At 42.3% G+C, this 14,820-nt stretch overlaps 1 protein-coding gene across 1 annotated transcript in view; it reads right to left on the reverse strand.

The window, feature by feature from the left end:
- The window catches only part of LOC122551332 (melanophilin-like), a 111,128-nt gene that overhangs the window by 47,390 nt on the left and 48,918 nt on the right, over nt 1–14,820 (reverse strand). The window contains exons 7-10 of the mRNA XM_043693059.1: nt 12,471–12,524; nt 7,104–7,189; nt 4,374–4,502; nt 1,815–2,025 (exon numbers count right to left, since the gene is read on the reverse strand). Coding sequence (XP_043548994.1) covers nt 1,815–2,025; nt 4,374–4,502; nt 7,104–7,189; nt 12,471–12,524 — 480 coding nt within the window. The remainder of the gene's footprint in view (nt 1–1,814; nt 2,026–4,373; nt 4,503–7,103; nt 7,190–12,470; nt 12,525–14,820) is intronic.

A 14,820-nucleotide genomic window follows, 5' to 3' on the forward strand; every position in this document is an offset into this window, starting at 1 on the left:
ATCAAATCACTACACTGTGTTGAGTGTCATGTGACTATGGGGAAGTGGCTGCGGGTTGTCTTGTGGGCATTACTGACTGTGATGTAAAATCTTGTACAAAGGAAGAACTGGCCCCTTTTTTTTAAGATTAGATTACTTAGTGTGGAAACAGGCCCTTCGGCCCAACAAGTCCACACGGACCCGCCGAAGCGCAACCCACCAGACCCATTCCCCTACATTTACCCCTTCACCTAACACTACAGGCAATTTAGCCTGGCCAATTCATCTAACCTGCACATTTTTGAACTGTGGGAGGAAATCGGAGCACCCGGAGGAAACCCACGCAGACACGGGGAGAACGTGCAAACTCTACATAGTCAGTCGCCTGAGGCGGGAATTGAACCCGGGTCTCAGGCACTGTGAGGCAGCAGTGCCAGCCACTGTGCCGCCCACTGTGCCACCATGCCACCCCTTTGTTCAGAGAGGTCTCTTGACACGGTTCTGCAAGCATTGCGAAGAGGGTTAATGGTTCCTCCAAAGCTTGTATTTGCTTTATAAATTTTGGCTGTTCACAGAAGTTGGTGTACTGCAGTAGCATCAAGTATGTAAGAATCTCAAGAAAAAGAACCTAACATACTATATAATTGGACATGTGCCAATTCCCGATATATTTTAAAAATATGTTCACAATGTAGGTCCGAAGAATGGGGATTGTGCTGATCAAGTGATAAAGGAGTGGTGAGTCTACTCCATGAACACACTAGTCTTCATGGGGATGGTGTGCGCATGTTTCAGCTTTTTGATTAGAAACTGTAACCAAGTGTACTGCTCAATTATTTTGCTGGGGCTTTTAAAACAGAAGGATAGTGGTTGCAGAATACTCAAAATATGCCTGCAGCCTTTTTCCATTGTTGAGGGTTCTGAAATAATTCAGTGAAACTTTGGTTATTTTTGTGGTCTAAAGAACAGGACATGAAATCACAACAACAACTGTTTTTTTCTACGGCGCCTTTAATGTTATAAAGCACTTCAAGGCATTCTGCAAGGATAAAGTCAAACAAAAATTGAGAATGAGTCAAAGGAGGAGGGTTTGGGGTGGGTTTTACAAGGTAGGTGGGGTGTATGCTGCTTGCTCACCTGATCCCCTGAATCGATCGACTACTAATACACCGAGGTAACCTTAACAGACTCAGTGTAGAGTTTCCACCTCAAGAGCTGTTAACCAATCTGACTAGCTGGGAACTCTAAGAATACCAGGAGTGTCGGTCTTCAATGGTTAATGTTGCTTCCCACAACAACAGCAATGATACCAGGCTCAAACACATATGGAATTTTCTGATGGGGAGGGATTGGTGGGATGATCAACTCTTGGGGAATAAATTAAAGGATTTCACAACATACACAAAAGGGTGGCAGGCATGGGTTTTCTGACCAAGCTTCAAGAGTGAGAAGGGTGAGGAAAGCACAGTATACCCATCTGGATCTGCTTAAGAGCTAAAATCAAAGATCAATACCACGGGACAAAGAGTACTCCAGCAGTAACCAATTGGAGACATGGGACGAGGTCCTCAAATATAGGACAGTCCTGACAAATCCAGAAGATTTGGTCATCCAGCATGTCAGGTATCCTGGAGAGGAGTGTTTCTCCTACATATGAACAGTGAATATATAGGAGACTTTCATTCTGTCAGTCATTCTCAGTGAGACAAGATGTAGATCAGAGGTGAAATAACTAGCTTAGTACTTCAGAACATTTTTGATATTCAAACGTTACAATATATTTTTATGCAAACAGAGTTCATTCAATGTATGAAGTGAAAGAAAGTGAAAAATACCAGATTTGGAAGACTTGTCCAAGCTTTTCCTTCTTTTGTTGATCTCCAATCGGACTTCAGTGCTAAACTCAGAGTCTGGCATTAACCTCTGTCCTTTCTCCTGCAGTATATTCCGGAATACTGAGGTCAGCTCAGTATCTCCAACGCAAGACCCTCGCCTGGAACTCTCTTCTGTTGTACTGTTGCCAGCGAAAGGGAACTCTGAAAATGACTGAAAAAAGTAATGAAGGATTTTAATGATCTCTGTTGAAGCCAATGTTAAGACAGGACTGTCAATAAAAACAAGGACAAGTAATTCCAAAAGGCACAATACTGGAGATCTGAAATAAAAACAGAAAAACAGTGGAAGTATTCAGCTGGTCCAGCAGCCCTTGTGGAGGTTTAAAAACAGAGATTAATATTTCAGATTGAAGGACATTTCACTAGATCAGGTAAAAGCTCACTGATGTTGGGCTGGATTTGACCATTTTAGTGTCAGGCCTGGTGGAACAGAGTCTTTATTATGGCAAGCGAAGGCAGAGACTGGGTTTGCCATTTTCCCATTGCCATGCCATTTTGACAGCAACGAGGTAGACGGAAGATGCTTCTTCCACCTCGAGGCCAATTAAGGGCTCTTTATCACCTCTGCTGGTATTGTGGTATCGTTACTCGATGAATCTCCCAGAGACCCAGATTCCACTGAGTCAGCCATTTTGAAGTTCATTTACAACATTAACTATTCAGAAGTTACAATATCATAGAGCTAATTTGTAAAATTTTGGTTCTGTGCTTACTGATGTTACTGTACATGACAGATACATAACCGACTGACTACTGACACCATAATGCAGAGAGAGTGACTGAAGGAAAAAAGAATACATTTACAGCAGAATATCACGTCTTGATGTCATGTAATTATTTAAAAATTACAGGCTTATTGCCATCTGGATTCAATACCACACTACAACAAAGGATGTCTGTACCCCAAGACACTGGTGATTTACCTGGTCTTGCTCAAGGTGCCTATAACTTTCCACTGCAACAGTGAGCTGCAGAATGGAAAGCAATGCAGCCAAGTTCCATGTTATTGATCTATCTCCATCAATCCACACTGAAAAATGTCTGCGTGTCAATGCAGCCCAGGGCTTATGTAACAGCTGCACTATCCTTCTTGAAGGAAAGAGACAGGTAGCTACTGCCCAGGCCAGCGGATGAAAAGAGGTCAGGTGAACAAGGTATTGGAAGGCAGTCAATCTAAATGGAATCATACCAAAATGAGGAAATGCTTCCAGTGTGAAAGGACTGGAGAAAATTGAAGGGAGGCACTTTGTTTGGAAATGCAAACAGAAGAGACTGGCATCAAATTTGCAAAATGTTCCAGGTTTTCTGCTGGAAGAAAGGGAATAATTTCACATTTGGTTGAGCAAGGATGGCCTTCATATATTTCAAGACACTTTGTTGACTTAGAGTAGAAGGAACTTGGCACCACTTCTAATTAGCTGTGATGCCTCAGAAATGACAACAGAAAGCCTGAAATGGGAAAACATCCCAGTGTTCAGTGATTTTGCGCATTAAACTGATAAACAAAAAAACTCTCCAAAGAGAGGAAAAATACATCAAAAATGTGGTCTGTCTAAGCATTGGCTTGAAACTTGTACGTGCAGTCAAGTGTGGAGTTTTGAAAAGTGTTTTGAAAATCAATATGTAGTTTGGAATGTCTATTACTGTAATGTTTTGGTGTGATGTTTTCATGCATTTTAAAAGGAAGTGAATTTTGCTCAGTAATTCCACTAATATGCTGCTCTAATGCAGTCTTCAATTAACTCTTCAGAAACTGTCAATATGTTTCTGCACCAACACAAAAATATAAGACACATGGAAACTCCAAGGGAAACAGCTATATGTTCAGGGTTGAATGCATATATACATTCGACATATGGTGGTGAGGCTAGAGATTAATTTGGGAGCTTTTATGCGCTCTCTGTTCCTCCTCTGAAGGTACTAACAGGTTTCATTCATGCTAGAACTTTGCAGAATGACTTGCCTTTCAAGTCAGCAGCCAGATATCAGGAATTTTATCCAATATTTGAAAATTTGTCAGGTGGAACAAATGGGAAAGGATTCAGGAGCAAGCACCAGCTCATTTTCTTCTCTCTAGATGGTAAAAGGAGGGCTTATAACCAGAGGATGTTGATCTAAGATGACTGGCAAAAGAACCAGATGGATGCTGGGAAATGGTGGAAGCAAATTTAATGGCAGCTTTCAAAAGGTAATTGCACACATATTTGAGAAGGGGAAAAAGAAATGCAGGGGGAAAAAAGATAGAGAAATGGAACAAATTGGATAGCACTTTCACAGAGCTGGCAGAAACAAGGTCATCCGAATTGGTTTTCCTTTGTGTGGGAGGATGCTACGAACCTAGTCAAAAGTATACCAAGGCCTATTGCAGAGCTCATCCATGAGACTGCAGCAGCCCACAACTCCCTCAGCTGCACAGGTCAGCAAACACGTTATATTTCGGTTGTCAGAGCAGCTTTGAAATGGGACAATAAAAAGCTGTAACATCGCTGAGGGGATTACCTGTAAACCACTGCCGTCATAATGTGGGGAAGGAAGCTGGAAAGATTGACGGCGAGATTGGGCAGAATATTCTGAGTCCATATCAAAGTCAGTAGGATGCACCGAAAGTAGACGTTTGTTTCTGCGTGACTGGGGAACAAGAAAAGGTATTAACAATTTTTCAATTAAAAAAAAAGTTTGTGCTTTGTGTTTTTATTTTAGAAAAATAGCCTTTCAAAACAGAACCTCGTGGGAAGAATATTGACAGCTGGCACAAGTATGGTGTGGCCTTGTTCTGTGCTATTCCATTCAATGATTTCAAAGCTTTTACTGCTTTTTCAGATGGATTACAGGAATAAATTATTAACCAAGTTTATAATGGCAACTGGCTGCCCCTACTTCAGTGCAAACTCCTGTGAGATAACACAGTTAAAGAGAAAAAAACTAACAAACGTATGGCAAGATTGACAAGCTAATAGCTCAACAATTACAGGTTCTTCACTATGTTTAGAAGCACCAGAAAAGGCACAGACAATGGCCATATGACGTCATTCCTGAGGAGGTTACTGAATGCTGCTCAGGACAGCAAACACACCGCACTAATCTATGCTTGTCAGAATTTTAGCCATTGTGCAATTCTGCAATGTTATAATGACCCAGCACAAAATCCACCCAAGTGAGAAACCATGATAGGATTTTCTTACTGTGCTCTCTGTATGACAAGTCCCCATCAGTAACTGGGTTAAAACCACTCATAATGGATTTGTCCCAGTCAGCAACAGGGCAAGTGGGCTGTACTCAGGCCTTCTTGCCAGTTCCTTCATTCAAGTCGAGGCAAAAAGGCAACAGGGTCTCCACCCACCAACATCCTCACTTGTTTTTATTCTGTCACAGTGAGAGCATCACTGGCAAGATCAACATTTATTGCCTATTCCAAAATGCCCTTGAGAAGGAGGTGGTGAGCCACATTCTTGACCATTGGTAGTAGGGATACCCACAGTCTTGTTAGAGGGGAGTTCCAGGCTTTTGATCCAGTAACAGTCAGGAAAGGTAGTTGATTTCCAAGTCAGGATGGTATGTGGCTCAGTAGAGATTCAAAGAGTTAAAAAGTTTCAGTTTGAAGTGCCTTTTCATAAAATATCTTTTAAATAGAAAAGTGCAGAACAGAAGTGGATGCACTCCGAATAGAATAATAAATGAGACAAAGGCAAATGGCCAGGCCAGCGAGTGGATGACAGAGTTAACAGAACAAACATTCAGCAGAGGGAGTTGGACTTTGATAAATAAAGGACAATGTCTGATGTATGAACTGTAGGAATAAAGAACTATAGCCAGGAACATCTGTTTACTTATGCAATTTTAAGTTGTAGAATTGAGTGATAGTATGACTATGTCACTAAAAATGTAAGTAAGGAATGAATATTACCTTTGACTGCCTAAGGCTTGTTAACCTTACAAAACACTTGAAGAAATGATCATAATAATATTTAAGCTGGTTAGCTGAAGTGCCCGACTAAATGCTCCTCTGTCACCAAACTCATCACTTACAAAACAGATACCCATGTGAAGAGACAGAATCATTAATAAACACAAGTTAAAGATTGGGAATACAAACCAGGAATGAATGTAAAGAAAATTATCAAACTAGAAAGAGAAATTTGGAGAAGCTGCAAGTAAGATAAACAGGTATAAAGACTTGGGGGAAATGACATTATTTACAGAAACCACATGCCAGGATTAGAGAAAGGAACTAAAGTTACACCAGACTCAGATATATTGCAAGGATGGAATCTGTGACAATCGCTTTCCTAGTCATGTAGGATTTAGATTTATCAAGCTATGAAGCTGTCCACTATGAAGAGAGTCTGGCTAACTTCCAGTTGTTTTCTTTGGAGCACAGAAGGTTGAGGAGGGACCTGTTAGAGGTGTTGAGATTATGAGGGACATGGATAAGGTGAACAAAAAGCAGCTGTTGCCCTTAGTTGAAGATGGCATAATTTAAAAGTGAAAGGCAGGAGGTTTAGAGGGGGTTTGAGACAATGTTTTTTCATCCAGGTGGTGGGGCTCTGGAACATACTGCCAGGGAGGGTATCCGAGACAGGAAACCTCATAACCTTTAAAACGTACTTGGATGAGCACTCAAAGTGTCATAACCTTTATGGCTGTGGGCCCAGAGTGGCGAAGTGGGACGAGTGTTGGTAGTAGCATATTGTTAGCATTCCAGTCTTGATGTGGGCCAAAGAGCCTCTTCTCCATGACTCTATGATATTTTAAACCTTTCAAGATTTATAGAATGTAACATGGAATATTTAGATGGAAGCAATGACAAGTAAACTTCCACAATTTAGTCCATAACCCATGACAATGTTTGTCCTTTGTTGATATTTTCTAATCAACCTGCTCAGAGATGTTATAACACACCTCTGACTTGAACGTGGGCCTCCTAGCTTAAAGATAGGGACACTGCAGTGCACCAGAAAGCCCTTCTGTCCTTTGTACAGACACCTTTTGAGATGTACATTTAGCCTCAATTAGGTGCCACTTCCAATGTAAGTAATTCATTAGTACAGTATACATCTATCAATGCAGTTGCATTTGGTGAATGTCAGCATATGTCATACAATAAATACAGTATTTAAATTACCATGATGATTAAGGAAATCCTTTCAAAACAGAAAACAACATTAAAGTAAATTCTTACTCCTCAAATGATTATCATTTCCAAAACCAAACATCTAAAAAGGACATTACTACACTATAGCGATGAGCCTCTTCATTATCAAGAGCATTTTCATCCTCTTCAATTACTTCTGCCATCATCTGAGCATTGTATTCACCTTCAGCAATGGAAGACAGGAGAGAAAAACACATCATTAATGTTGTGAATGGTGCCTGGCTGTGAAATCTTAGCACCCTACAAAGCTGCGTGTTCTAACATCACGTAATGTTGTGTACTCCAGGAGAAGGGTACAGAACATCAATTTCACTTATGGTTCAATGCCACAATATCCTTTCCCTGGCACGCACATCAATTCAGAAAGGGAGCACTTGGACTAAGACACAGGAAGCAAATGTGACTGCTTGACGTAAACTGGTATTAATCAACTCCATGCTTAATTAGTGACTGTGAGGAATTAAGGTAACTTCTGTTCTTGTTGTTGACAGTGGGATGTCTTTTAAATTTAAGAGATATTTGGTCAATCAAATCTCTCCCACTTAATAAATGAAGCAGTCACACAATAGGTAACAGATTATGGGAGCTGACAGGATATAAGCAGCCACAGTAACAGGTTTATGTAACTGGGAAATAGTTTGTTTAATTGACGGAAATTATCCATTAAGTTTTCTTTTTTCCTCTCCGAGTGGAATATCGAGCGGAAGTCTGATAGATCATCAGACTATGCTCCGTGGATTGGGTTTGTGTTTTTCTCACATTATTTAGAAATGAAATATTTAGAACAGTGAGGTCGTATTTACTTGTTAAGCCATCAACTATATCGTTAAGGGTAGAGGCAACATGTCATCTGCCTATCGTCAGCATTAACCACTTTGAGGTCAGGAAGTGTCAAGTGCAACTACAGGGTTCCCTTCCCTTTATACAGTCATACAGCATGGAAACAGACCCTGCGGTCCAACCAGTTCATGCTGAACATAATCGCAAACTAAACTAGTTCCACCTGCCTGCTCCTGGCCATATCTCTCCAAACCTTTCCTATTCATGTGTTTTTCCAAATGTCTTTTGAACATTATAATTGTACCCACATCCACCAATTAGGAAGTTCACTCCACATGTGAACCACTCTCTGCGTAAAACGTTTGCCTCTCATGTCTTTTTAAAATCTCTCTCCTCTCACCTTAAAAATATGCCCTCTGGTCTTGAAATTTCCCCCAATTTAGGGAAAAGACATCTATCTATACCTTATATTTTATATTTTATAAACTTCTATCAGGTCACCTCTCAACCTCCTACACTCTAGTGAAAAAAGTCCAAGCCTATCCAGCCTTTCTTTATGATTCAAACCTTGAACACTCGGCAACATCCTGGTAAATCTCTTCTGAACCCTCTCCTTCCGAGAACTGGGCTAATTGGGTTTGAGTTTTTGGAGAAGGTCGCAGTGACACTTGATGAGGGTGATGTTAATGATGTGGTGTACATGGACATTCAAAAAATGTTTGATAAAATGCCACTCCTCATCTTAGTCCTAAATGGCTTATCCCTTATCCTTAGACTGTAATCTGTGTTTTAATACTCTCTACCATCAGGAACATTCTTCCTGCGCGCACCCTGTCTAGTCCTGTTAGAATCTTACAGGTTTCTATGAGAATCCTCCTCAATCTTCTGAACTCTAGAGAATATATTCCTAATTCAAAATCTCCTCATACGTCAGTCCTGCCATCCCAGCAATCAGTCTGGTAAACCTTCCCTCCACTCACTTTGTAGCAAGAACAAAATTGCACACAATATTTCAGACATAGTCTCTCCAAAGCTTATAGCCCGGAGGCTACACCAATAAGTTTGGATGCTGCCTGACCGGCTGTGCTTTTCCAGCACCATGCTCTTTGGCTCTGATCTCCAGCATCTGCAGTGCTCACTTTCTCCCCCTCAACAATGGGTTCTCCAATTTCAAATAACCTCCCTTCCCCCCACCCCCAGAGTCCTGAAGAAGGGTTACACCTGAAACGTCCACTTCTCCACCTCTTGATGCAGTCTGGCTTACTGTGTTCTCCCAGCCTCCTGCTTGCCGACCCTGTATAACTGCAGCAAGTCATGTCTGTTCCTGTATTTAAATCCTCTCGCTATGAAGGCTAACATTGTATACCATTTGCCTTCTTCACCGCCTGCTAAATCTGGATGCTTCCTTTAAGTGACTGGTGTATGAGGACACCCAAGTCTCATTGCACATTCCACTCTCTGTATGTATAGCCATTCAGATAATTTGAGGGGTTGGAATGCAAATCATGCTGCTAGCTGGTCACAGCAGCAGGAGAGAGATGGAGAGATACGGAGAGAAAGAGAGAAAAGAAAGACAGAGAGATATAGAGAGTGGGGTGCTACAATTCCAATGGTAATAAGAGAATTGTAATAGAATATGCCTTATCTGCAATCACTGCTAACATTTCCCATGCAAATGCAATAACACTTACCCATTTACCTTCTCCCACCTCAAAGTCCAAGGCCCCAAAAATGATGGCACGGTGTCTCAGTGGTTAGCACTGCAGTCTCACAGTGCTAGACATGGGTTCAATTCCAGACTCGGGCAATTGGTCTATATGGAGTTTGCACATTCTCCCTGTGTCTGCGTGGGTTTCATCTGGGTGCTCTGGTTTCCTCCCACACTCCAAAGATTTGTCAGTCAGGTGGAATGGCCATGCTAAATTGCCCGTAATGTCAGGTGCATTAGTCAGAGGGAAATGGGTCGGGTGGGTTACTCTTTGGAGGGTCGGTGTGGACTGGTGGGGCCGAATGGCCTGTTTCCAGACTTTTGGGAATCTAATCTAATCAAACCCACCTTCCAAGTGAAATACCATTGCTCTTGTACTTCTTTCAATCCAGGTTACTGCTGCTCACAATGTGGTCTCCCTTACATTGAGAATAAAGGCAGACTAGACGACAACTTTGTGGAACACCTTACCCTGAGCTCCCAGCTGCTTGCCATTTCAATAAAGCACCTTGCTCTTGTGTTAACATGTGTTTCCTGGGCCTGCTGCTAGGTTCCAATGTAGCAGAGTGCAAGCTCAAGGAACAACAGCTCCTCTGCTGCTCAGGCACTTTGCAGCCTCGATGTTTCAATATGCAACGGAATAACTTCAGAAACTGACCACATTAAGTCTGTTTTCCATTTTTCTTACATCATCTCCTCCCTACTCCCCCGCCCCCCCGCAAGCCTTATTTTAGTTATATTTTGAGGAGAAAGTGAGGTCTGCAGATGCTGGAGATCAGAGATGGAAATGTGTTGCTGGAAAAGCGCAGCAGGTCAGGCAGCATCTAGGGAACAGGAGAATCGACGTTTCAGGCATTAGCCCTTCTTCCCTGAAGAAGGGCTAATGCCCGAAATGTCGATTCTCCTGTTCCCTAGATGCTGCCTGACCTGCTGCGCTTTTCCAGCAACACATTTCCATCTTTAGTTATATTTTGGTTGTTTTGCTCGGAGTGGGGAGGATCAATTCTCTCCCTTTCATACCTTATTTCACAGCCTTATTACATCTCATTCTTTCTGCACCATTAACAACCCCATTTGTCTTTTTCACTGGGCCTCTGTTGAAAGTTTGTCACAAAAACATTTTCCAACACCTTTCAGTGCTGAAAAAGAATCGTACCGGATTCAAACGCTCACCATTTTTCTCCCTGCACAGATGCTACCAGACCTGCTGAGTTTTTCCCACATTCCCTGTGTTTGTTGCAGATTTCCAGCAGCCTGAGTCCTTGCCTTCGTATAAGGATAATAATTCATCCCTGCTTGGATTTTTGCATTGGATAACAAAAAGAATGCCATAGCAAGTTGGTCTCTTATACTCCGGGATTTTAAGAGGATGGAAAATAGTAGTGCAGCAATGGTGGTGAGGGAGGTTTCCATCCTAAGAGAACCTGGATCTGAGTAGTTGCTTAAGGGCAGCTTGTCTGGGGCAAAGGAGTTCCAGATGTCTCCTCCATCATCCTGTGTCTGTAGTTTCCCCTCTCTGCAGTCTCCAATCCATCTTCCGATTGTATTGCTAACCTAAAAGGTTCTGCAACTGCGGTCCACATGCCTGTATAACACTGCATCACAATAAGCCTTTTTGGCCTGATTATGTCACTGACATCAACAGGTGTTGATTCGCCATTTTCCACTGAGCTTGCTTCATGATTTAGAAAGGTAAAAATAGGTACCTCTGCAGAACATAAGTTCATAGAATCCCTACAGTGTGGAAGCAGGCCATTCAGCCAATCGGGTCCACACCGAACCTCCGAAGAGCATCCCTCCCAGAACCACCCTGCACTTCCCATGGTTAACCCACCTGGCCAGCACATCCCTGGACATTACAGGCAATTTAGCATGGTTAATCCACCTAATGTGTACATCTTTGGACTGAAGAAGGACACTAGAACACCCGGAGGAAACCCACACAGGTACGGGGAGAATTTGCAAGACAGTTGCTCGAGGGTGGAATCGAACGCGGGTCCCTGGTGCTGTGAGGCAGCAGTGCTAACCAATGAGCCACCAGGTCACCCATGTCTCCCTCATTACAGTGGTTATTATACTAATTAATTACGCATGAACCATCATCCTGGAAACATCAAAGGTGCTTTTACAAAAACATATTTCTTTGCTCCTGGTCCCTTCTCCTCGGAAGGAACAAACGGATATTTCTTTGCTTTCCCATATCTTTCATTTCACAGTGTATGCACTACAGATTAATAAAGTATATTAAATGCTAATGCCACTGTACAAATGTACACAATGTGCTTCAGTTCGTAATGGAGTATAAGATTATCTGGAATGTACAAATCAGAAACAGGCCATTCAGTCCATGCCAATTGCTCATGCTCCACTCAAACTTCCTCCCATGTTTTCTGATGTAAGTCTACTATCACACCTATCCATTCCCAGCACAGCAAATGATGTTCAGAATCAATGGGATAGACCTTGACTATGAAAGACAATGACAAAGTGATGCTCGTGAGTCAGCAGCCTTCTTTTTACATTGCTACACAAGGAGGGTGTGTGTCTCAGTACATTACGGACAAATTACATTGGCATCATCACAAGTCTTTTATCTCCAACACAAAGTGATATTGTACCTAGCAGTCACTGGCATTTCACAGCACTTAAATGTAGTCTAATGTATTCATTTATCCTTTGCCATAGGCCACAAACCCAAACAATGTTTCATTTGAAAGCCATACTCAGGAGTTGGTTGACATGCTGTCCAGTTGAATATTGCCAAGATGAACTACTTGCCACCCATTCTGTACGTGTGCTCTTCATTTTGTTTACCAGATGGGTCACCTAGTCTGCTGAGAGCCATAGGGTAGGAGGAGTCCAATTCTTACTGTTACTCAGCATTGGAGTCCAAAAGTAATAACAATAAGGTAAGTGTAAAATAGAAAACAAATGAAAGATTCTGAAGTTCACTCACCATGCAAGTAACTGTCCAACACATGATCAAATACATCTCGTTCATAGTGTGAGTCTGCAAGAGGTCAGGCATACATTAAAATAAAACATCAACTGGATTTATGCTATTCCTCAAAATAACAAGACACAAGACACTTGAACGCATCGCATAATATCACTAAAGTTCATTAGCCTGAAAGACAACTTGCAAATCACCAATGATGTCCCTAGGGAAGGAAAAAATAAGCTTACAATCTGTAATGAGGGTATAGGCCAGTTTCTCAAACAGGTAGACATCATAAACTTTCAATAACTGGATTGATAAATTCTTCCTTATATTGTTTGGACCATTTCCTCTCCAGTAGAATCCAGTGATACCCCAGGAGACCCACTTGCAGCTGTGCCTCCACAATCATTGCAGTTTTAGGAGATCCTTCTCCATCCTTTACTGCAAGCCCCTCACTCCTGTGCTGAGTGGCAGTGAAAGCTTGAAAGGATTCTGAGAATAAAATGTCAGCTACTTGATAAAGCAGAAAGAATGTGGACGTAAGGAGGCAAACACTCCATTCCCTGCATACTTTAAAATGTGGGAGGCCAATTTGGAGGTAACAGGCTCCTTTATGTATTTTGATCATGCCATGACAGTTTTCTCATTTAAAGAGCAACTTGGAATGCTCCAAAGACCAAAAATCATTTCACTCAGATCGATCGTCAAATCTCTGACAGTGCTCCCATCTTCAGTCTGTTGATCACATGAGCATGTGTATCACATCCTGTCTAGTGATACGTTTTTATGACCATCTTCATTCCATTTTCTTTCCTTCTTTTCTCTTTACTCATTTTATAACATTGCTGGTGGTCGGAACTCTCTGTGCACAAACTGGCAGCAACAATGACAACAATTCAGACGCATTTCTTTGGTTCATATCCCCATCTAATGCTTGTTAATATTTCTCTCTCCTTGCAGGAGGAGAACATGCAAGATCACCACAAACATGCAGAGATGGGGATTGAGATGCCTGACATAAAGTATTTCATCCCCTTCAAAGAGCAAGAGGAGCTGACAGTAGGGCAAAGGGAACTTGTCTATGGCGAAGGGGAGATCAGATATTTACAATCCTCTAATGTGGAAGCATCTAAGCTGCCAATCCTAGCTGCACGTCAAGCACCTAGATCTGAATAGAACCTTGGCTAAAGGTGATGGCTCGCTTCACTGGCAAATCATTAGATTTTTCAATGTAGTTTCCAAATGCCATTCCCAAACCATGTATGGAATATAGAACTGGGTTCTAATTTGGCGAGTGCTGCACTTGCACGGGCTCACAACTAGAGGAGGCTGTGGTTTCTGATCCCAGTGTATAACAATGAGCTTCTGGAGTGTGCCATTCATAGGCTGACTGAACTGTGCAAGCAAGCAGGCCAATACCTGGCAGAGGGTACAAAGATCAGCCTGCGACAAAAGGCAGAGGGTACTGCCCATGTTCTTTCTAATATTGTGGCTCCAGTGAGTGTGCTGCATGGCTGCTTCCAGGGGCAGTCAATGTAGATTAGATTATGATTAGATTAGATTAGATTAGATTAGATTAGATTACAGTGTGGAAACAGGCCCTTCGGCCCAACAAGTCCACACCGACCCGCCGAAGCAAAACCCACCCATACCCCTACATTTACCCCTTACCTAACACTACGGGCAATTTAGTATGGCCAATTCACCTGGCCCTGCACATTTTTGGACTGTGGGAGGAAACCGGAGCACCCGGAGGAAACCCACGCAGACACGGAGAGAACATGCACACTCCACACAGTCGCCTGAGGCGGGAATTGAACCCGGATCTCTGGCGCTGTGAGGCAGCAGTGCTAACCACTGTGCCACTGTGCCGCCCGAAATGTAGAGGGACAGGACCAGAAGAACTGTCAGTATCTGCTGCATGTGAGTGGCAGCTTCGTTTCATTGCTCTCAATCTCTGATGCAGACGTTTGCTGGCTAGCCCAGAGGAAGATGAGGGATGGTGACCTCACTCCAGGCACGTTATCCCATTAAGAGGTCGGGACGATGCTGGTGTGCATCTGAGTGAATGCCCAGAACATTCATAACAAATAGGTGGTATTGTCAGCGCAAATAGAAATAAATTTATCTGACTTGATTGCCATTACAGAGATGTCATGTGCTGGAAAGGTGACATAAGGTGACAAGGGCTGATCTATGTCATGATAACTAAATATTAAGGGCAATTTGTATTTTGGAAGGAAAGGAGGCTCAGGAAAGATGGTTAGAAAGCTCTGTTAATTAAGGATGACATTAGTGCAAGAGGGGGAGAAATATTCCTAGTTTTAATCCTCAAAATGTAGAATTTGCTTACGTACAGATGAAA

The sequence above is a fragment of the Chiloscyllium plagiosum genome, chromosome 7, assembly GCF_004010195.1.
Source record: "Chiloscyllium plagiosum isolate BGI_BamShark_2017 chromosome 7, ASM401019v2, whole genome shotgun sequence".
Taxonomy (NCBI): domain Eukaryota; kingdom Metazoa; phylum Chordata; class Chondrichthyes; order Orectolobiformes; family Hemiscylliidae; genus Chiloscyllium; species Chiloscyllium plagiosum.